Here is a 23,902-nt window from a genome sequence, read left to right as displayed (position 1 = left end):
TAACTTAATAAACCATTTTAACTTCCAAGTTTAAACACACATAAGTATAACTGCACAGAGCATTTAACTCATTTAAATTATTTACAATCTAATTCCAATTTTATGAAAACCATGACAAACTAAATATAAAATATTTTTGTCTCTAGTGATTCCAAAAATTATTCACTCTAAAGAATTTCAAAATACTGCGCATTGAAAAAATATAATAATTCTTAAACCCCATTTCTTAAACTATACCAGTTAACAAGCTGATGCAAGATATGGATCCACAACCCTCCAGAAATGAGAGTTTGCTAAATTTGAAAAAAAAAAATGGGTCAATATAAGTTTTGCTAAGTCTGCAAGACACATTGTTTAAAAAAAAAACATATTCCAGAGACTATGTTTGCTGGATTCCACTTTGTTTTCCATTCATGTTTTCTATTTAGGTGTTTATTGTTGACTTTTATCAGTTTGAGTTCACAAATACAATTTTTTCCTCTTGTTTGTTAATTTCTTATTTTATAGTACTTAAAACATTACATATGGTGCTGCTGAAATGAATGTTTGCAAGTATTAGTAAAAAATTAATAACACAGACACAATTGAATCTACAGTGGATTTAACAAAGTTCAAGATTGAGACATTTTATTCCAACAAAGTCTTGGAGCATAACACTATTATCAATGGTTTGAACAGGAAGTATATAATACTAGCGCACAAAGTATTTTACTGTTGAAATGAATTGGTGCTTAACATTACAAGATAGCTGTTGACAACTTTAATCCTACTCCTTACTGCAAATTGGAATTGAAAAGATAATTGTTTTTAGATGAGTTATACAAGCCCAAGACATATTTGTCTGAAAAACTTAAGTTTGGCTTGATTCCTAAGGCTCACGAGGACTTAATCTCATTTTGTGAACACTCTGAGATTGGGGATGGCAGAATGTAAGTTTAAAAACATGCTTGAAGAGAGATGGGAGATCAGTTTCTGTTGGGCTTGGATAATCCCAGGATCCAAGAAGAGTTGATCCAGACACAATATGAAGATGATGCAAACTTTCAAACAATGCTAAAGATGCTTGTTTGCTTGAAATGGCATATCTCAACGTAATCAAATGAATTTAAGGACTGATCCTCACGTATACAGTGTAAGATCTTCTAAACCTATCACAACATCCGTTTAGGTAATAATGCTAATGTCATCCTATTAAATCCTTGTATTTAATGTATAAGAAGTGGTTTAGCTTAGCAAAGAGAAATTGCATGGCTTTCAATTCTAACTGTAGGCCATGTGATAAATTTGACACTTTCAGAGGGTTTGTTGAAAATCTAATTGTGTCAAGGTTGATTATACAAATAGTGGAAATGACAATTAAATCTGTTGAAACCAGTACTATATTTTATAATGAAAAACCAACATCCAATTTAGTAAATCAACTATTAGATTTAAACAGGAACAGGCAAGAAGTCCCTAAGGTTGATTACAGTGCAGGTTTACCTGATTTAAAACCAATAAATAACATTATACACTCCGAATTATTTCACAATAATTTTTTATGTAGTGGGAATTCAAAATATTCCTGTTATAGCTGCAGCTAGAACCACGATCGGCAAATCTATGTGGCTAGATATTGGAAAACCAAATGAAACTCCAACTCAAGATTAAGGGGCATATCCTTCTTTTAAAATAGAGATGCTAGGTCAAGCTAGTTACCGTACACAGTTAGGGCCAACCATACAAAAATTGTGACAGAAAGTTCTGTAGGTAGAACTTTGTTTAGTAAATACTGGATTTAAAATGTTTTTGAAAAAAACTAATAGTACTATTGATCACATTTCTTCATGAAGATAGATTTGATTAGGAAGGTGTCACAACACAGATATGCCGTGAGTATAGCGACATTATAACAGATAAATTAGGAGTCATAAATAGTTTTAAAGCGAAAATACGCATTGAGAATAACGTTCAGTTGCCTATACACAAACCAAGATCAGTGCCATTCTCTTTGCAACTAATGACGAGTTGGACAAGTTGGTATCGATAGATATTTTACAGCCTGTTGATCTATCAGTAACTTAAACTATTTACACTGCAACTGCAAATAATGAAAAGATACAATAAACTATTTACATTTGTTTGTAACTCTAAATAAACAGATCCCAAATTGTATGGTTGCATTTAAAAATAATTAATTGTACACAGTAAATAAATAATGACAGAAAATAAACTTTTGCAGTATGGTGTGAATTGTGTCATCTGCAGTGAACAAACAAACAATAGAAATCAATATCTAATCTGGACTGTTTGGCATTTATGGCAGACCCATCTATGCTGTAAGCCAACTAATGACTAAGATATATTAAATATAACTCAGTTTTAGGAAATGGGTGATAACAAAAATAATTGGAATTTGTTGGTTCTGAGAGAATTGACACGTAATAAGTGAAATAATCTGTATCTGCATATTTTTACATAACATGGATTTAATATTATATTACTTTTTTGAACCAGTACTGGTACCAAGAACAGGAACTGAAGAATTAGAAATAAGAGGAACGGTTTTTATAACGCAAATGTTATAATAATTTAATCACAATTAGGAATTAAAAGGAAAATTTGTAGATAAGTGGAATTAAGTGAAAATTAGGTCAATAACTCTGTAATATCCACCGAACAACATTGTTAGACTGAAATTTAAGCAATGCATTAACAATTAATTGTTGTAAGAGCATTATGGTTAAGTGTAAGAGAGGACTTAATAATAGTCTTAACCTCACCAATTGAATATGTTTGTCTTTGTGTTCTATAAAGACATTTTTCATTTCATTTCATTAATTGATACAAAACAAAACTTTTCAAATGAATGGTATTTGTTACACAAGTTCTGAATTAAAACTACATGATGAAATTTAGGTTTTTTAAAAGAGCTGGCTATTGTGAAACAACCTTTAGTTTTCTCCATAATAATAATTTTTAACATCATACAGTTTTAGGCCCTAATTTATTTATCTTAGCATTGTGGTAGATGTCTTATTTTAAAAATATGATTAACACACATCCAAAATGTATTTTTTGTCAAGTGTATACTTTTTGAAAATTTACATGACTTTTTCTAATTAACCTTTAAAAATATTGAAAGCAAATAAAGTGTTTGGATGTGTATTTATCACATCTAAAATGAGATATGTCTCATAATTCTGCGACTAAAAATCAGGTTGCAAAATTGCGAGGTATAAGTGTTCTTATGTGGTTACAGTTAAGGCAGCTGCCAACAAAACCAACTCTTAACCTTAAGGTCAAAATGACAAACTGTGATGTCTCATAGCTTGAAATACCACAAAAGTGAAGTCTCACAATTCCACTAGTTCAAAATAGAAATGCCGATGTTGGCACTTCTTTTTCACACACTGGACTGGACCAATCCAATCGCTACGGCTTGAAAGAACCTATATTGGGCCTGTAGAGTCATAATTATATTAACTAACTATATAACTAACCACCTATTTGGTGCTGTTTTCTCTTTGAAACATTAAAACAGTTTTTTTTAGACTGAGCACAAAGCAGTTTCTTATGTGGTCTTGTACGTGGGTCAGTTTTATCTGTTCTTATACTGAACTCCTCATTAGCATCGACCGATTCCAATGATACATGTACTTAGATTAATTTATCTTCATGTTTGGAGACAATTTACACTTGGACAGAAGATTGAGTCTTTCTGCTTCGCTGTTTCATGCACAATTTCAAGTCTATAGCTCAATTTGTTTTTGAGATATCTAGTGGAAAACAGACTTATTGTGAGATAGACACACAGAAGAGGAATTTTGCCTCAGCCCTGAGTGATGCTAAGCAGAATATAAAAAATTTAAGTTATAGCTCAATTCATTCTTGAAATACAACCCTCAGTTTAGTTAATGCTCAGCCCATTCCCATGGCTCTTGGCACGTTTGTGTCCAAATTCCTATGAGCAGTAATTTTTTCACCATCCTCATCCTGCACAGTTGTTTTGTTTTTCTGTCAGTATTAACAGTGACATGCTGGATGCTACTTCCACGAGTAAGTTGTAATGTAACCTATTAACACGGAATCTGCTTCCGTGTGCAAGGGCTTAATATGCAAGTTCAAACATTATGAGTAGTATTCTTGTTTTATATGCTATATGCAACCTTAATCACAAAATAGAGGTTTGGAGATGCTGCTTCCAACAAAAAGTCTGAGTACCTAAAAGTTAGATCCTTTGAACCTTCAAACATTTCCCAGTTTTTATAGTTTTACCATTATCTGTTCAAAAATGGAAGAGGTAATAAATGAATACGAGGAAGAGGTAACCTTACAATCACTTGAATAAATAAGAACTAACTTTGTTGTAAAACTTGATTGTATTACAATTGTACAATAATATTTCACAATCAATATCAACCTATAGGTATAGTAATTATTTAACATCACTAATTAAAGTTATTATTGTCATCTTAATGACAAACCGCCATTTTTAGATGATTGTTATTTCTAAGAAGATTGTCAAGTGCTTTCATTGATCAATGCAAATTTAAAAATGACCAACATTATGAAATTACTTAATAAAAATAACCATAAAACTAAAAAAAAACACTCTAAATAAAATCTCTTTCTTACATTGTTAAAGTTAGCTATAGTTAGAACCTTGAATGAACATCCTTAATTACTGTGTAACAAACATTTAGAGAAAAACCATTCAAACGGTACTTATTAAAATTACAAAGTATATTTTTCAAAGTTTTAAGAATTTCTAATGAATTTTGTTTTACACAATACACTGTATAGATTGTAATTTTTTTTGCTGATGGATTGTGTTTTGTTATTCAATTATTAATACATATTACAAAAAAGGAGACGGAGGCCACAAAACCATTTGTAAATCTACTTATAATAAGTGGATAGCTGCTTTTCTTATTTTTGTAAATTCTAATTGAACCCTTTTAATACCACATCCAGTAGTTGTAAACTGAAGCACCAGTTACTAAACAACACTGGAACCAGACTGTATTGCAAGGATTGACAACAGCTGATAATCCTTAATATCAACAATTGTATTTGTTTACGCAGGACTACAATATTTCAAGAATTGCCTATCGTGTAATTATTTATATACTAAACTTCACTATGTCAACACTATGTTTACACAAAAATCAACATAATATTATTTATTTATTGATACTACAATTGAGCATTGATTATATGAAATAAAAGAGAACTACTGCCTTTTACTATTTAATTTCAAATTCTAGAATAATTAATTATCTGTACAATATAACTCTTAATATTTTACTCTTATCTATAAAATAAAATATATTTAATAACAAAACCAAATAAACCAATGACCGGACTGCGTGTTCTGTAAATTTTGGCTAGTTACGTAACCAGTAATTTGCGTAAAGTAAATAAGTACTACTAAACCCACTTACAAAGTTTACTTGAGCAAAATAACTATCAGGGAATAACATATTATTTCAAACTTTCAGTGAACTATTTTAATAATCTTTCATTACTTGAAAATAAACAATAATTTTTCATAGCTATTACAATTACACTACAAATATAAAATTTTCTTAAATAATTCAACAGTAAAATAAATTGCAGGTTCTAAATGGTTTGTATTATTCAACATTTTATATAATACAATGTATTTTAAGTAAGCATTTAATGAAATACAACTTCACATAATGTATATAAGATTTTATAATGTTTTATTTTTCAACAAAATAAACAATTTTTAAAAATCAGGATTTTTCATTGTATGAAGACGATAGTAGAAATAGTTTTTATTTCTTATTTAAAATCAATACAAATCTTATTACATGTTGTATATAGATAAAAAAAACATTATGTACATTACATAAGTATGCTGACATTATAAACTATAATATTTATAGTATATTTATAAATATTTATTGATTTACATATTCATATTTGATAGTAGTATTCTAAAATGTACTCACTATTTCAAGACATTGATTAAATAACTAATTTAGTGATATACCAATAAAATATGTAAAAAAATAAAATATTTGTTCGGCTAAAAATAAACTTATCATATACATATAACTGATCTCAATACTAAAATATTTGTTAAACATTTAAAACCATATTTACATTTAATTCTATTAAATTTACAGAGTATATAATAACTAATTAATAATTAAATAACAGACTACAGAATAAAATCATTTACTATGGTTTTAAAATATGCATTTAAAGAATTTAGTTCAAGAAAACATGTAAAACATTATTTATGAAGAAAACTGAAAAAATTCTGAGATCTTATAATAGTAACACTGTACTGTATTTAAGAGATAGTATAACATAATACTGGTAACTATAAGGCATGCCCTCTCTTAAATAGTGTTATTGCTTTACATTGTATAAAAGTACAAATATGCTGATGTTCTTGTGTATCTGAGAAACCGACATAAAAATATAGCTTTACGAAGATTGCATACTAAACTATCGGTTAGTATTTAGGAGTCTTCACAAATATCATCTCTTGCCAATTCATTCATCATCTCGTTCGCCCACTCCAGCATGAGAACAAACTTTGGGTTCTTGTTGCACTTCGGGTCTTGTCGGATTAATTCCAGCATTGAAGACAAACAAGTCCCCATCAAAGAGTGGACCATCTGCAAAAACGGTAACATTGAATAGAAAATGTGATACAATTTTCTCAATGTTCAGTCAAAGAAATGTATTTATTGAGAATAAACAATGCTAAAACATTTAAAACATAACCTAAAATATCTCATTTCAGAAAGACATTGATTTCGTCTGTTCCATACTACTAGAAAGGTCAGGACAGAATGGGTTTAAAAATTCTGTGCTTTAGAGATGTTTAGACGAAAAGAATTTATATCAGAAACAACAATTTTAATGGATTGTAAATAGTAAAAATGTAATAATATATAAAAAGGGACTTTAAAGAAGAATTAAATTTTAAAGAAATTGTTGTGGCTCATTAGGTTCAAACAATATTACAAAATAGAAAATGGGAAAAACTTTTAACATTCTCTAAACGAATTTGAAACTTAAGTTTACACTACGAAAGTTTTAAAATACATTACAATCCTATGGTTTCTATCAGTGTTACTAACATTTAACTAAAAATGAAATACAATTTTTGAGAGAGATGTTAGCAGTGGCATATTTGATGCAATTTGGACACTTTTAATTCATTTACTTCATAAGTATAATTTCTCACCATTTCATTCATCATCTTGTTCGCCCATTCCAGCTTATTTAATTATTTACTTGCAGCAGGAAATACATGAATAGAAACTGGCACTATACGCAGTAAGCAGTAAGACCTTCCCCAGCCATTACTAGGCTCAACCGAGTCAATGAATCTCAGGGGTGCAGGGGGCTGGATTTCCAGCTGGCCGCAGCATGTGTTAGTATTCAGCCTCCTGCATTGAATGTGTTAAGTAGTAAAATTTGTATCTAAGTGTTAAATGATTTTTAGACAGTTTTGTTCTTTCGATTAGGATACTTGAGCTTGTAAACTCAAGGTTTTGTGACACCTGTGTTATATGTCATCTACCATGGGAACCATGGGTTCTGAATAAACATCTAAAGTTATTATAACCATGAAAAAACAAAAACAACCTTTTATCAGAAAGACGTACATGCTGAGTATTTTGGAATTGAACAGTTTGTTTGTTCACTGCCTCATCACATACAAAATATGCTCAGACGGATATTTTCTTGAAGCTCACTTTTCTAGGCTACACTACAGCATTCTCATATACAAACTATATAGGAAGAAGAAAATTACTAAGGGATGTACATCAAAATACATTCAGCACTAAAATATTTTATAATTATGAAGAATTTACTCTTCATTGCAGAGATGAGATTTAGGATAAAAATAAAAATACTAAAACTCACAAGACCAACTGAGAGCAGGCCCATGTTCCTACCTCAATTTATTTATTCAAAACCGGCTGAAGTACTCTAGAAAACTTTTAGAATGACTTATCTAGGTAAGTAACCCTTTGTCACTTACAGGAGGCCAGTCCTTGCGGAAGAGAGCGACGAACTGGGCTTCCAGTTGCTTTGGTGCCAGGAGTTCCTCCTTCAGCAGCAGCACCAACAGGCGGGAGAGTTGTCTCCAGGAGGCTTGGGCTACCTGAGGGCCTGACTGACACAACAGCAGCACGTTGCGACTCGACAACACCCTCTCGAGTGGAGTGCTTTGCGGTACAAATGTTAACCACAGGGAACACAGCCTGTGCAACACCTCCGTGGTCAACACACCGGGACAGTGAGCCACTGCAACACAAAATTCTGCTTCAGTCTTTCATTTTTAAATAATTTATGCAAAAATAAAAATATGACGGAAAAGTACTGATAAATATGTAAGACTTGTTCATCTGTCTTGGGCAAGAATATATTACATTGAAATAAAACTATGAAATGTTGTTAAATAAATTATTACAAAGCATAAGAAGAGACCACTAGTAACAACAAATATTTGCCAAACATTAATACATGAAACAGGGAAACTGCTCATGTGGAACAAAATTGTTACTTGCATATTCAATCTCCAACACACTTTGTTTTGTTTTTTTTTTAACATTCTGAGGCTGTCAGCCAAAGGAAGATAAGATTTCATCTAACAACTACTCACAGCGCACAGGAGAGTGTGTAAAGGTACGGATATCAATTAAGCTGATAGAACAATCTGATATTTTGCATCAACAAGAACCATGATTTTGTACAAGTCATATTAAACATTTAACACTCAAAGAGCTGAAGAAAATTTTGCCTTTTAGTTCTATTGGCGTGCATTTAGATATACAAAATTCGGGTTTTTGCCACAGTAAAATTTATTTTATATTTCTTGGAAGAAGACATAAAAAAGCCAAATTTGTTTAAATCTACCGGTTTTACACGTACATGTACCATACATATCCGTAATCTGTACCTTGCACCGTAAGATGAAACGTTGATAATACCGCACCGGGTGTCTTAAAAGTCCCACCCCACCCCACTATTAACTTACTTATGAATAAAGATAGAGTAATTTACTTTGGAGGATGTTTATATGATCAACTGAGGAGTTTTTTGATGTATGAAAATTTTTTACTCCCCCCCCAAGTAGGGTATTTTGAGGGCAAGTAAACATATTTAAATACAAACCTCTAGCAATTGATACCTCATTTTAAAGGTACTAAAAAATGAAGAAGAATGGCACAAACTAGAGGTATCTAATGTTACACTATCAAATTTGGTGGCTAATTCAATTGGTTTATAAGCCCCCATTACTAGTGGATAATTTTATAACAAAATTAAATGGTAAACATCTCTAAATCTCACCTCAATTTCACAATTTCACTCATATGAGATGCTCAAAATGACTATCATGTACTTCTTGGAAAAAATAAAGCCTGGATTTAAAACAGTGTCTCACATTTTCTAAGATTTCACGTGTGATGAGGTGGCAGGTTCTACAAGGTGCTTATGAGCACTAAAAAACTCCTCAGTTTCTGGACAAGTTACATTGATAAATATGGATTTCTGACTAAAAAAGCGCTTCAAGTTTTAGTACCATTTACTAATACTGAACTAGTAGAAAGGGCTTTTTTTATGCTTTCATAATGAACAAATATCGCAATAGAGAGGAGGCTAGTGCTGATTTAAGACTATATCTATCAACACTCAAGTGTGGCAAAACAAACTATTATGACTGAGAAATACAATAATTTTTCTTTATTACTATTTTTAATTATATTAGCATTTTACTTTAACACTGAAACTTGAGACCTACTACTATTGATTGGTTTCAATAAAATACAAGTTGATTATCTTAAAATTATTTTTCTCAGTTAAACAATGATTTCATCCTCATTTGTACAAAATATTAAAAAGTAAAATTCAAATAATTTTATTGCACTGTATTAAAACTTAATGTACATTTAAAGCAGAAAAAATTATTTTAAAACACATATTGCCATATGTGCACACGCGCACGTGTGTATTTTACTGGCTGGAAGCTTATAGTAAGAGGTGTCATTATACTATCCTATATTAATAATTAACGCCTACACATAATAAATTGATTGGTAAAAATAAAAAATAACATTTTTAAGGGTACAGTTTTTGTAACAAATGTACCAAGGGGTACAGAATTGTAAAAATATTGGGAACTGCTAATCTGGTATATCTATAAAACACTACAGATATTGTCTTAAACACTGCGTATAATATGGGCCTTAGTATTATGTAACTTGAGAAGAGGAAACAAAATTTACGAGGACTATCCAGAAAGTAGATTACGTTTTGATCCAAACAAAAAACAAAGTAAAAGAAAAAATTTTTATTATATACATTTGAAAGAGACACTAAGATAATATTTTTCAACATAGTCACCATAAAAATGTAGGCACTTATCATAGCGGTGAACTAGTTTTGAAATTTCACTGTTATAAAATTCTGTTGCATGAGACTCATATTTAAAATTGCTATTGTAAAACAACAAGGAGTGACAGTAACCTCTTTACTAGCACGGCTGAATAGGTACTGAATTGAGAAACACCCTGAAATTGAAATGGCTGTGATAGTCCCACCCCTATCAGCTAAAAAGTGAAACATAATCTACTTTCTAGACAGCCCTCGTATTAATTGACTTTTTTGGAACAAGTTGAAAAGCCAAATACAACAGATCAAAATTTGGTCATTTTGCTTATTAGTACCAAAAAGGCTTGAAAAAATGTATTTAAAATGGTCAATCACTATATTTTATTCGTGATATTTACACTAATTCTGTCTGTCCCAACAACTTCGCTTTTTAACTAACTCCAAATGGTAATTTTAGTAAAATGTTTACAAGTTTTAGGAAGATTAACAAATACAACAAAGTTTCAAACAAAATAATTTAAAGACAGTAAGAGACAAGATACATTCAGCCATATATTTGACCATGACTAAAAGAAATGATTAAATTAGAAAGAGACATCGTAACAATGAATGTTGAATGAAAACCATGAGATTAGATCAGATAACTAGCCAACTTGTGTGCATGCCTCTATCAGTTAATCACATTTTAGGAGCATTGTCTATGATTTCCGTGAATTTGTGATTCAACTGTGATTCACGTTCTGACAGGCCTCCGTCAACTCAACCCCTGAAAACATTGTATGTATGCTGCAAAGTGGACAACCACTTAACAGTGCACAAGTTGGGGGAAGATTTGGACATACATACAAAAAACCATTGTTATAGGAATTTACCCTGAAGATACAAATGAGTGGCGTTCGAAAGTCAAGCAGGACTTAAATGAAACCATGATCCTGACTTCTGGCTGTAGTGTAATTGGAATCCCTGCTCTAAAGAACCTGATTTCAAACAGGTGAAGAGGTCAAATTGAATGCAATGGTAAAGCTAATCAGAATCCTGAAGGTGGACTTTGCAACTTATTTAGAAATATCGATTTTCATGTTAGTATCCCGCTTTCATCATGCCGGTGTGATGTGATGTGTTTCTCGTACTCATGACTTGCATTCTCTGCAGTAACAACACCTGGACTAGATTCAAAGCAGCTTTTAGGTATATTTGAACCCTTTTCTATCCCATACCTCCCCCACCTGACAAAGAGGATAGATTCCAATCCTCGAAACGTCGTTTTATACCTTTTGTAATCATAACAATGGCAAATATCCGAAATCCTGTTATCCTGTCAAACCTTCTCTCGTCAACAACAAACTTTAAACGAAGAAGAGGAAGGACTGTTTAAACAAGTGCACCTTGTCCAATGTAGAGTACTTTGATGAAGACAAGTTTGAATGTGATCGGTAAGTTGGTATTCCAATAAAATCAAATACTTTACGGACAGCCCTTGTATATTTATTAGTATATATTTTCTACAAGGATAACAAAAAATTATATAATTTTATAAAGACTGGCTTTTTTCTTTGTAACTGATAAATAATACTTACTAAGAACAATGCAATAGTCCACGGTGATGGAATGGAGAGTCTGTTCAGCACGAGGCACCAGATCGCTGCGATGTTTTATCGTCTCCATTACTTTGTCGATGAGATCTAAAACCTGTTCCTCACTTACTGACAAGTTTCTGTTCTCTATACACTGACACAGCCTCTCCTGCAAATTATCAGAGATTATTAGATCAGAATCAAAACCCACAGAAAACACAGTAGATTCGTAACCACACTAATACGATAAGGAACGTTTAAACATGTCATAAGTCCAGGAGACCCCCCTTTAATGCCTTAACATGAGTGGCTCATTGCTTGGTGAAATACCCTGTCAGCTACTCTACATGTCATGTAGAATCAACTTCTGATAACTGAGAGCAATTAAGAGGATGAGAACCACACAATCCAAACCCACTGCTGATATAAAGCTGTGGAAACCTGCATAGAATATGCCACAAACAAAGCTACAACTGTTTAAAAAAAGCTGCTTTAGTGATAAATTAAGTTTTTTAAAACATACAAATATTCTTGTTAGCAAAACATATTGGATGATGAAAGATTTGAAAGGATAATATGATTTCGGACATTTGCAATCGCAATATGTTACAGAATGTATAAGACTACGTTTCACGGATTTAAATCTACCCTCTTCATGAGGTCTAAGAAATGTAATGCATCAGCAGCAAGGGACTGCCACTAAGAAACAAAATTGATCATACCCAAAAACTGCTTGCAGTTCAGCCAGGGGAAAATGAACCCAGGCGTTGTCGCTGCAAAGGCGAAAGTGGGATACTAACAAGAAAATCAATGGCATCACTTCCTATAACCTCATAGCATGTCATCTGAACGTAATGTTACAAATGTAACATATAACGGTGGGAAATGTCCAAAATCCTATTATTCTTTCAATGAAAATATGCTTTTTTTAAATTGAATTGCACATCCTAGAAAGATTTGTAATGTCATTACTATGCAAACAAAAGATTATTTCAATGGTGAATAGACATAATTGACCATCACACAATGTGAAAAAGAAAAAAAGTACTGTTAGTTTTGGAACAAAAAATCAATGTCAGTTTCTATTTCCATAATAGGTTGAGGTATTTCAAAGTTACAATTTTAACCCCATTTTTCGTGTTTTGTGCATAATTCTCACAATTTTTATGACAGAACTACATAAATAATCCTTTTCCTACAGATCCTGCAGTGTATGAAGCTTAATCAAAGAATTTCAAAGTAAAATTTTATCCAACTAATTTAGTTGTTATATTGTTTTTAAACATGTAATATAGGCCAAATAACTTGTTCATCAGAGGTTACCTCTAGTCCAGGTTTATGGCTCTGACACTGTAGAATATTTTTAGGACTCTATATTTGTTCAGTTATTTTATATGTGCTTACAATAACTGTGTTGTTTGGTGTTAATAAAAATTCATCTGGTAAAAAACTGCCACAGTTCACAATGCATTTATATTATAGTATTGTTACTTACTACATGCAAATTTTCCAGTGCTCCAGTGTTTTTTGGTTCCCTATCATTATACTTTCTGGCCCAGGAAGCTTCTCAAAATAATTGTTGTACTACTAAAAAGTATTAAAATTATAAAAATAATACAAAATTGACCATTCCTCTTACCTGCAACTCTATAAGAAGATCTGGTGGAGACATAGCCAAGTCCTTGTGTTCCACATCCTTCCTGCCTGTGGTCTGCTCCCCATTCTGTTTAGTGTCTAGTCCATTAAATATTTTCGTGAAGATATCTGGAAAAAATCATTATCACTAAGTGAAGTTCCTTATGGTATGCATGTGTAAATATTTTTAAATGTGGATCAAATACAAAGACAAATTATTCTTTGTGTGATAAATATTGTTATTTGTTAGTTTAGCAAATTCTTTGAGCCGAACTAAATTATTGAACTATTCGATACAAAAGTAATGCTGATTATGAATTGAAGTATTGAAGTAGAAAACAAGAAAGTCATGGTGAAAGAATGAAAATCACGGCAATCAGTTTGGTTTATCATCAATGAGGAAAAAATGAAGATTCCTGCTCAAGTTATTGTTATGGTAAGAGAGGAGCAAAAATTGTGTGTAATCTTTTAGGTATAAGTTTTTTAGCAGATCAATATTGATGGTTTATTATCAGATCATCTTTAGAAAGTTAACTAAAATTGTTTAGATTAATAAAAACAATAAATTTCAATAAACGTTAAGATGGTTGACTTAGCATATAAAAACTTATGGTTAATAAATTACAGATTTTCTACTTTGATGTAGTTATGTTATAAAAATACATTTGTTGTATTACTTTAACCTTTTCGCCGCGTAAATCGACAATAGTCGACTCACCGTTTTTTCCGTTCGCCGCGTAAATCGACTTTAGTCCACGGCAGCAGAAAAACTTCTCCGTTGGCTGTGTAAGTCGACTATATTCCCAAGTGAGTAAACGCCATATTCACTGCCTTCTGTAAAGTGCTACAGCCGCGCGGCAAATATTTGAACTAGACTAGTCACATGACGATGTTGGCAGTTGTTCGGGATCGCGTCTGCTGCTTTTGCCGTGTTTACTAACATTAAACATTGGTTATGTTTGGTTATTTGTTTTGATTTATTGTATTCATATTGTTTAGTTTTTATTGCTTAATATTTTAATGCAAGTAAGTGTTTTAACATTAAAAAGTGTTGTGTTACTGTAGTGAATATCTTACAACAAAAAGGCTGTGATTGTTAGGTATGTAGGCTAGTCAGGGACAATAGTTTTTACAAATTTCTAGCCTGTTGAGGTTATCCTGTTTAATAATGGAACAAATAACCGATGATGAGATTAATGAATATTTGAATCATGGTAATGAAGACTCAGATTTTGAAATAGGTGATAACAATGTAGACTATTCTTCTGAAAGTGATATAGATGATCCATTAGATGAAAATAGCCCTAGAGCATCTAGGCCTAAATCTCAACAAAACAATGCTACCTTGTGGGATGAAATTCAAATAGGTTCTAACATAGTATTAGACAAAATACCTAAATTTACACTTTGTGATACACCTAAGGTCAAATTTGAAAACCTAACTCCAACTGAATCATTTCATAAATTCTTTCCTGAAGCAATCTATAAATATGTAGCTGAACAGACAAATATTTATTCTTTACAATGTTGTGATGTAACAACTGACATTCCCAAACGTTCTAGACTACACCAACTAAAAGAAATCGATGAAAGGGACATGAAAGCTTTTGTAGCAACGCAAATTTCAATGGGACTCATTCATAAGCCAAACGAAGAATCATATTTTCAAGACGGCTTTTGGCTGACAAAAACTCCGGCATTTTCCAAAATATTTTCTAGAGACCAATATCAACTAATCAAGTCTTTTTTGCATTTCAATGATAATAGCAATCAGGTGTCAAAGGGTAATCCTGGATATGATCCACTGTTCAAAATAAGGCCCTTGATAGATTTTGTTTCTAAAACATATCTAGACAACTATGAGCCTGGAGAGGCACTTTCTATAGATGAAAGTATGGTTAAATTTAAAGGTAGGCTATCCTTCAAACAATATCTCCCAAGCAAGCCATCAACAAAATGGGGAATCAAGGTATGGTCGCTCTGTGACTCTTCAAATGGATTTCTGTTGAAATTCAAGGTGTATACTGGGAAAGAAACCGACAGTAAAGATGAGGGCCTGGGTAGTAGAGTTGTAAAAGATTTGTTACTAGGTTTTGAATCTACTAACAGAATCATATACATGGACAATTTCTACTCTAGTGTTGATTTATTCAACGACCTGAGGTTGAGTGGGTTGGGAGCATGTGGTACGGTGAGAGCAAACCGAAAAAATTTGCCTGCACAAATGAAAAATTTGAAGAAAAAGAAAGGTGACTTCCCAACAACATGGATTAGAGAATCTAAGGATATGATAGCATGTTCCTGGCAAGATACAGGAAAAGTAAACATGCTCTCTACTGTAGGTGACACTGGAGTAAAATTAATTGAAGTCAGATCAAAGACAGGCAGACGAGAAGTCACAAAGCCCAATATTCAAGTACTGTACAACAAAAATATGGGTGGAGTAGACTTATTTGACAAGTTTTGTTCTACGTATCCTTATGGCCATAAATCAATGAAATGGTACCACCCCCTATGGCATTTTGTCATTGAAATTGCATTGATAAATGGCTGCATAGCTTATAATATGCAAAATGGTGTAAGATCTCTAACCCACAAAAAGTTTCGAGAACAGGTTATTGACGGGTTACTAAGTGCATGGCAACCTAGAACTGCAATCCGACGTGGTCGAAAATTGAGCAACCCTCTTGATGACAGACTATCAGGGAAAATCCATTTTATCAGCCAATATGGAGATAAAAACCACAAACCCAACTGTGCTGTTTGTAGTATCCTACCATCAAGCTGCACCAAAAAAGGGAAAGGCAAGTGTAAAAGAAAGCAAACATCGTATTTTTGTAAAACTTGCCAGGATGAGCCACCCCTGTGCATAGTTCCTTGTTTTGAAATTTATCACTCTATAAAGATTTATAAGAAAACTTGCAATTGCTAAAAACCAAGACAATCTTGTAAGGCTATAAGAGAATGTTTGCATATTGGACAACATTTTTGCATTTTTTATTTTTTATGTTTAGGCCTACTAACTTGTATTTATTGTGACTTATTACTTGAAACTATTAAAAAAGTAAATTGAAGAATGAATAGTTTTAACTTTGTGTAAATAATTCTAAATGTATAAAAGTGAGTGTTGTGAGACATGGACTCCCTGCTACTTCTGCGCCTCGTGCGAATCACCACATTTTCAGCTTTACTGGTAAATTTATATTATTATGTACAAATTACTTGTTACACAATATCATATATGGGTGTATGTACAATTAAATTATGATATAAAGTTCATTCAGACTGCACATCAACCGACGTATACAATTTAATATTTTTTTTACAAATTTTTTGATAAAATAACTAAAAAACATGTATTATTCACCATAAAAAAATTTTAATGTTGCGTTTTTCTTACTAAAACATGTGTATAACATCTCAAGGAACCAAAATAATAATGTTTAATAATTGTAGGAAAAAAAATTTTTTTTTGTCAAAAAATGTAAATCTTGGAACAGTGTTGGTTTATTAATTCGCGGCGAAAAGGTTAATTAAATTAACGGATTAATTTTCTTTATTATTTTTAAGCTGTTTTTTTTATAATTAGTATGCCATTTGTTTCTTTTAGTGGACTTCTACCATTTTAAAGCAAAGAAATCAAACGTAAGGTGAAAATGTTTCTTATCATTTCCTACCGGAATGCACACAACAAAAAAGAAAGTTGTTTTCGTAGGGTTTTGTGTCAATTGTGGTCTGATAGAGGTACAATTCTGCCCAAAAGTTAGGTTACTTTACTTGATAACTTGATGTGGGAGTTCAGCCAGTTGATGATGCGTTCTCTGCAGCGACGGCCGCAGATATTGTGAGCAGAACTGAGAATGGCTGGATCGGTAGCATCAGGACCCAACAGCACTCTCAGTGCTTGACCCACCTGGGGTCCACAATGGTCATCTAGCGCCGTGTGTATCCTGGCCAATGTGGTCTGACATGCCTCTTCCACCTGTGTCTGCACCTAGACCATTAGAAATCACATTACTAAATTACCACAAAAGTTTATGATTAATACTGTCTTGACTGAAGCTATTCACTGAAGTTCATTAAAGAAATTAAAGCAGATTTTAAATTCATGTTAATACATTTGTATAATAAAGTAAAACAGAATTAATGGAATTTAAACTAAACTAAACAAGTGTAATTATTTTAAAAATTCTAAACTCAATAATTAGAACAAAAATGCATTTTTTCATCTTGAAATTTGCTTTTATAAAAAAACTATACCAACCTGACATCATAACAAACATAACTTTTATTCTAAAAAATTCACCATTTTCCACTTGGTTTGACATTATTTCCAGTAAATATGAACTACAAAAAGTGTTTGGTCAATATGTACCATCCAAAATATGCTATATATTGCATTTTGAATTATATTATAATTGTAAACAAAACAAACTAAATTAAGATGTGCAATTGAAATTCTAATTTTCACCTGTTGCTAACCAGTTAAATGCTATCACTATATCATATTTGTAGTTAGTTTTCTGAAATTATTGCATTAGGATAGAATTTTATTTCCAGAAAACATTTTACACAATAAATTTAACACAATGGCATTAAAAAAGGTTGTATTCCTGGTTAAAGTTGGCATCATATCTCAGTTTTTGTATTCTTGTTATTTTAAATTTTTTTTATTTGTACAATTTTCATCTTTGTAGACAGTTTGTTGCAAATATAATTCTGAAGGTTTTAACCTTTACTAACTCGTACATTGGAGTGTTTTATAAAACACTAATGTGTAAATGAACATGGTTTTAGTAAATAACCAGTACAAAAATATGGTGTAAGATAATATTTGAAAAAGCGTATGTAAACAACATTTTTATACATGTCTATATTTCTGTATGGACACTAGTAATCATGTTTACAAAACAGTGTTATTTACTGAATGAAAATTAAATTTTGTACAAATTCAAAGATTACATAAACTAGAATTCACAAATAATGTCTACAACTACACAGATTATAAACTACTTGACCATCAAGTGGGCGGATCAATACACTACACACAAGTGTTGACCCTTAACTTAGACATCTTACTTGGAATTCATTCTATAAATGAGTCAACCTTGAACTCATATAATGCTCTAGAAATTTCCCACTGAAATTCTTATCTCGTTTGTCACTGTTGTTGAAAATGCAACTTCAATCCAATCCATAATGAATGTAAATAACTAATTGAGTTCTTTATTTGAATGGTCTCACTAAAGCCTATTTGGGTGCTTACAAAAAAATGCTCTTATTACAAATAATTAAATCATACCATACAATGGATAATCAAATCTCTTTCACAAAAATATCATCAAAGGTGGCTTACACTACATATCTTTTGCAACACTCAAAATGTTTCAGTTTGCGTTTGACAGTATTTGGAAAATTATTGCTTATATTTAACCCATTGGTTGCTAAATATTTCTGACTACCTAATTTGAATTCTCAGTATGGATTCAATTAAAAATGCCAAAATGAACCGAGTTGAAAATTTGTGATGTATTTATATAGCTAATAAAACAAGCTATAAATATAATATAAAATGAAAGCTTCCAAAAGTGTAGAAAATATGTGTTGAGGCAAAATAAAATAAAATTTGGGCATAATGTTGTATTTAAGATGAATAATATTAATTTAATTGTTTTTAAGATGAATAGTATGAATTTAATTGTTCTGCACTTCAATATAATCTAATGCAAACCAGAGAGAATAAACTAAACAAAAGAATATGGTCCATGGAGGAATTGATGAAAAATTCAGAGATCCAATGGTAAAATTGAAAATAGAACACTTCCAAAACCCTTATAGTGCTGTAGCATAATAAACGTCTATCCGAAAATGCCAGAGATTTCTCTTAAGGTACTGTTGAAAAATGCCAAGCTTATTTCAGTGATTTTGTAACATTTTACTAAAACATAAATAAAATCAAAATGGTTTTAGACAGACTCTTAATTTTTCTTAAATTATTTTCTTAACAGATTAATTGTTTCATTAAGAAACACATAAAACATGAATTTACTGCTAATTTATTGAATAAAAAAAACACACAAAAATAGTACTTACCAAAAAATGTTCAACATTTTTTCCAGTTTCATATGCAAAAATTACTTGACAAAATTTCTAAAACAATTGTTACTAGTATGTACAATTACAATTGTACACATACACCAAAAATTATTTTATTATCAACAAAAATGTAAAGATAACACTACTTCTTTTTGTAAACCTATGTTTTAATTTTTCCTTATAAGCCTAATCTAAACTCATGAGATTCAAAGACAGTTTATAAAATACACAGGCTAATATTGAGTTCTGAATAAGTAAAACTTCCTTAGAATAAGTTTGCAGAAAAATAATTTTTGTTCATAAAAACTATAAAACAAATCTTATACTTAAATGTAATTTAATTTTAAAAGTGAAAAAATACAAATAATGATTTAAAAGTATATATTTTGTCAGTTTCGCATGAGAAATAGCACTTGAAAAAATGATTTCACTCTAAAACATAATATCAATTAAAAGAGAAAACTAAACTAAATGCAAACATAAAAGTTTGAATTAATATTTTAAAAACTGTTAAAGTTTTGTTGTTTATTAGAAAGCAACATTTTTACTTTTTACGTTGTTTTACACTAATTTAAACTATCATCTAATTACTTTTCAAAAATTGGTATAAATATTTTTTTCTCGTAATATGGATTATTCTGATTGTTTACATACCAACATATTTATAATACGTAAAAATTTACTGTGGTAGAAATTTCACCAGAAATGTTCGTATATATGGATGTCAGCATTTTTCATTAGTTTTCACTTCTATATATACGGACATTGGCATTTCTTAGTAGTTTTTAAAAAGTCTGTATTTAAAGATGGACAAAAAGGGTTAAAGTACTTTATTCCCTAATTTTTTAGCTACAAGATCCCTATCAGACCAAATAAGTGGTCATTAAACTTCTCTGGATTTCCATATTAATTAATAACGATGTACCAGAACAATTGAAATAGATTGAGAAGCAGTATGGGAGATACTTGGATGACTGACATGTAGGTTCTTTTATCCGAAAAAAGATTATCTTAAGATCAGTTCCCACAAGTGAGATCATTGAGAGGTTTACAATATCATGTGAAAACAGTAAAACAATCACTAATTTACAAAACAATACACAGTATCAGGGTACCTTTTGCAATGGGTTTGCAGTACCGTATGTTATTACTTGCATTATTCAATGCAAAATTCTGTAGTTATTTGAAAAAGCTTTGTGATCATGCAATAGCATAGATTGGATCTCTGGTACTCCAATGTAAATCAAGCTGCACATCTTCCTTTAGGTAGCATACATGTTCTAATAATTATTGTTATTCGAAAAGAATTGTGAAATACTGTACCTCTTTCTTACTCAATTTCTTGTTCTCCTCTTTCTGCTTGTTGCATAAAGTGGAAGCTTCCTCTTTGCACGGGGCTATTACATTGCTACAGATGTGCTTGATACAGGAAGAAGAGATTCTCTCAGCTACAAACTCTACCGTTGCACGGAACGAGGGGGCTTGACTACTGAGAAAGCTCTCTTCGAGTTCCATCTGAAAAATAGTATTATTTGTTAATTTTTGCCCTTTATAAGTCATTGCTTCTATATTAATGATATATACTTTTTAGAACTATAAATTAAGTTAGTTTATTTAGTAAATTTAATACTACGTTTAAACAACTTTTTTTGCCAGAGCATATAAATTTGGAAACAATATTTGTGGACTAAAAAAACCAAGCCATTCATTATAATACAATTATAGAATAACTTTACTGTCAATAACATTGATGTACAATGTATAACAATAGCATAACATGAATTATAAAGTACAATAATGTGACATACTCTGAAGTTTCGTTCAACTTTGTCCAACAGATCGACTGGTATGTTGGCAATAGCTTGACAAATGTTATTCTTTAGTTGAGCCAGGCTCTTGGGTCGATCAGTGTAGACCAGTGATTTCGAGATGGCCCCATAAAAAATAATTGCACCCCACTAGATCAAGTGAACGTGCTGGCCAATGCAAAACACCTCTTGTGGAGATAAGGCTTACTGGGAAGTATTGACACAACGAATAATGACCAACAATGATCAATCTGACTACAGTGGCATACAATTTTTTTTAACGCACAAAGAAATCCAAAACTTAGAAGTTGTTACCGTTAATTCTAATACATCTTGTAACCATGCTCTTTTCCTTAACATCCAAGGTTTGTGGGAAAAACGTTAATATTAGAATAGTTCTAGTTGACAATACATCAATTCAAATTATTGGTATTACTTAACACTGGTTAGATAAAAATGAAGTTTTAGTCATTTCCTAGCGGTTTTCACTGTGCCAGTGCCTTCTGCAGATCAGACCATATCATAGGAGGCTCACTAATCTTTGTTAAAAACCTCTATCATAGTAGAATCTGTGATTTAAGTTCTTACAGTAAGGAGTTTCATTTTGAAGAATGTGGTGTGTTTATTTATGAGCTGAATCTAATTTCTATCTCCTTGTATCGGAGAGAGACATGTCGATAAATCATTGTATCAGTAATCATCGGGTGATCCTGATAATATTTTTAGACAAATTAGAAAAACTCCTCCTTTTCATCTCAAAGTTTATCAATTATTACAATTTGATGATTGGAGGAGATTTCAATAAAAACTTGATATCACCACAAATGATAAATATGCTAAAATGTTGTTAAATATATCAAGACAATATAATTTTTACTGCTTCAACTCCAGACCAGGAAGAGGTTGGAACTGTCTCGATAATGTTTTTGTTAATTGTCACCAATGTCTTTCTTTGACATTTTCCATTGTCCATTTTCAAACCATGATGTCATTATAGTTAATCTAAGTGATCACTTGAAACATTTATTCAGGCATTTGTAAACATAGTAAAATGTATTAAACATTAGCTGGACTTATCCACATTTGTTTTTCTTGTATATGTTGAAAGGACCCACATTGTGCAGGAAACCTGTAGCTGGAGTGTTGTGTCAATAATGATATCTGAAATGCTGGCAAAAGATTAAACAATTCTAATAGCTTTGATGTTTATAATATGTAGACAGCATGGTGAAGCAATTTTTACCATATTTAGTTATTCCTCTGACAGAAATCATTAATGCATGCTTGTGTAGTGGGGGTTTTCCTGATATGCTCAAAATCTCTAGGATCTGTCCCATTTATAAAAAAAAGATCTAGAGATAACCGTGAGAGTTATAAGCCAGTCTCTATTTTATCTGTAATATCAAAGTTAATAGAAATTTTTGTCTATGATCAAATTAGCATGTTTTTAGAAGATAACAGTGTTTTGAATGTGTCACAGTTTAGATTCAGGAGGGGCAAGTCTACAGTTGATGCAATGTATTGGGTTGGTGAGGAGTGTGTTATCAGCCTTTGAAACAGATGCTCTACTCAGGTTACATTCGGTGAGCTCAGCAGGACTTTTGACTGTGTCAACCATGATGACTTGTGTGGTATATTAGATAATTATGGGTTTTTTGTCACTTCTCGATTGCTTTTGTTTATATTTGAAAAACAGAAGACAGAGTCTTGTCAGGATGGCCTGTGCTGAACATGGGATCCCAGAGGGTTCGGTACTGGGACCATTGTTGTTTCTACTGAGTGTAAATGATTTGCAGTATCAATCAAGCAAATACACTGCTCTATGCAGATGATACAACTTCTGCTAATGTAAAAATTAAAATTTCAGGGTAATGAGTTGATGACCACCTGATATAAGGGCTAAATATAGATTATCTTTCGGGCAGGCTGTCCAGAGTAGTCTTTCTGTTGAGGCGACTGACAGGTTGTGTTCCTGAAAATTACTTGAGATCTGCTTAATTTGCGTATTTTCAATTTGTCTTCAGGTATGGTTTAATTATATGGGGCAACTGTAGTAGGATACAATATATTCTAATTATACAAAAAAAGCAATCAGAATCATAGAAAATTCCAAACCACTAGATTACTGCAAAACTCTTTATACAGACAGAAATTCAAACTATACATATCTTTATATATATATATATATATATGACCTTACCACCTACATTCTTAAAAACACACATATTTTGACACCTCAAAATTCACTACACGATTACAATACTAGGCAAAGAATAATACAACAATAGAATTTTCAGACCAAGCAAAACACAAAACAGTTACACTGTATTATCATAAAAAATTTACAACCATTTAAGACACTTCATCGAAATGTATCATATAACAAAATTTAAAACAAAACTATATAATTGGCTTCTT

At 31.5% G+C, this 23,902-nt stretch overlaps 1 protein-coding gene across 1 annotated transcript in view; it reads right to left on the bottom strand.

The window, feature by feature from the left end:
• Positions 1–6,137: 6,137 nt before the first annotated feature.
• Positions 6,138–23,902, bottom strand: part of LOC124353034 (codanin-1) — a 41,138-nt gene continuing 23,373 nt past the window's right edge. The window contains exons 11-16 of the mRNA XM_046802828.1: positions 21,000–21,191; positions 17,358–17,574; positions 13,585–13,709; positions 11,949–12,114; positions 8,018–8,283; positions 6,138–6,638 (exon numbers count right to left, since the gene is read on the bottom strand). Of these exons, the coding sequence (XP_046658784.1) occupies positions 6,480–6,638; positions 8,018–8,283; positions 11,949–12,114; positions 13,585–13,709; positions 17,358–17,574; positions 21,000–21,191 (1,125 nt within the window). The 3' untranslated portion in view covers positions 6,138–6,479. The remainder of the gene's footprint in view (positions 6,639–8,017; positions 8,284–11,948; positions 12,115–13,584; positions 13,710–17,357; positions 17,575–20,999; positions 21,192–23,902) is intronic.

This window comes from Homalodisca vitripennis, chromosome 1, assembly GCF_021130785.1.
Source record: "Homalodisca vitripennis isolate AUS2020 chromosome 1, UT_GWSS_2.1, whole genome shotgun sequence".
NCBI lineage: Eukaryota > Metazoa > Arthropoda > Insecta > Hemiptera > Cicadellidae > Homalodisca > Homalodisca vitripennis.
Note: the sequence above shows the minus strand (reverse complement) of the source record. Positions and strands in the feature narration are given on the sequence as shown.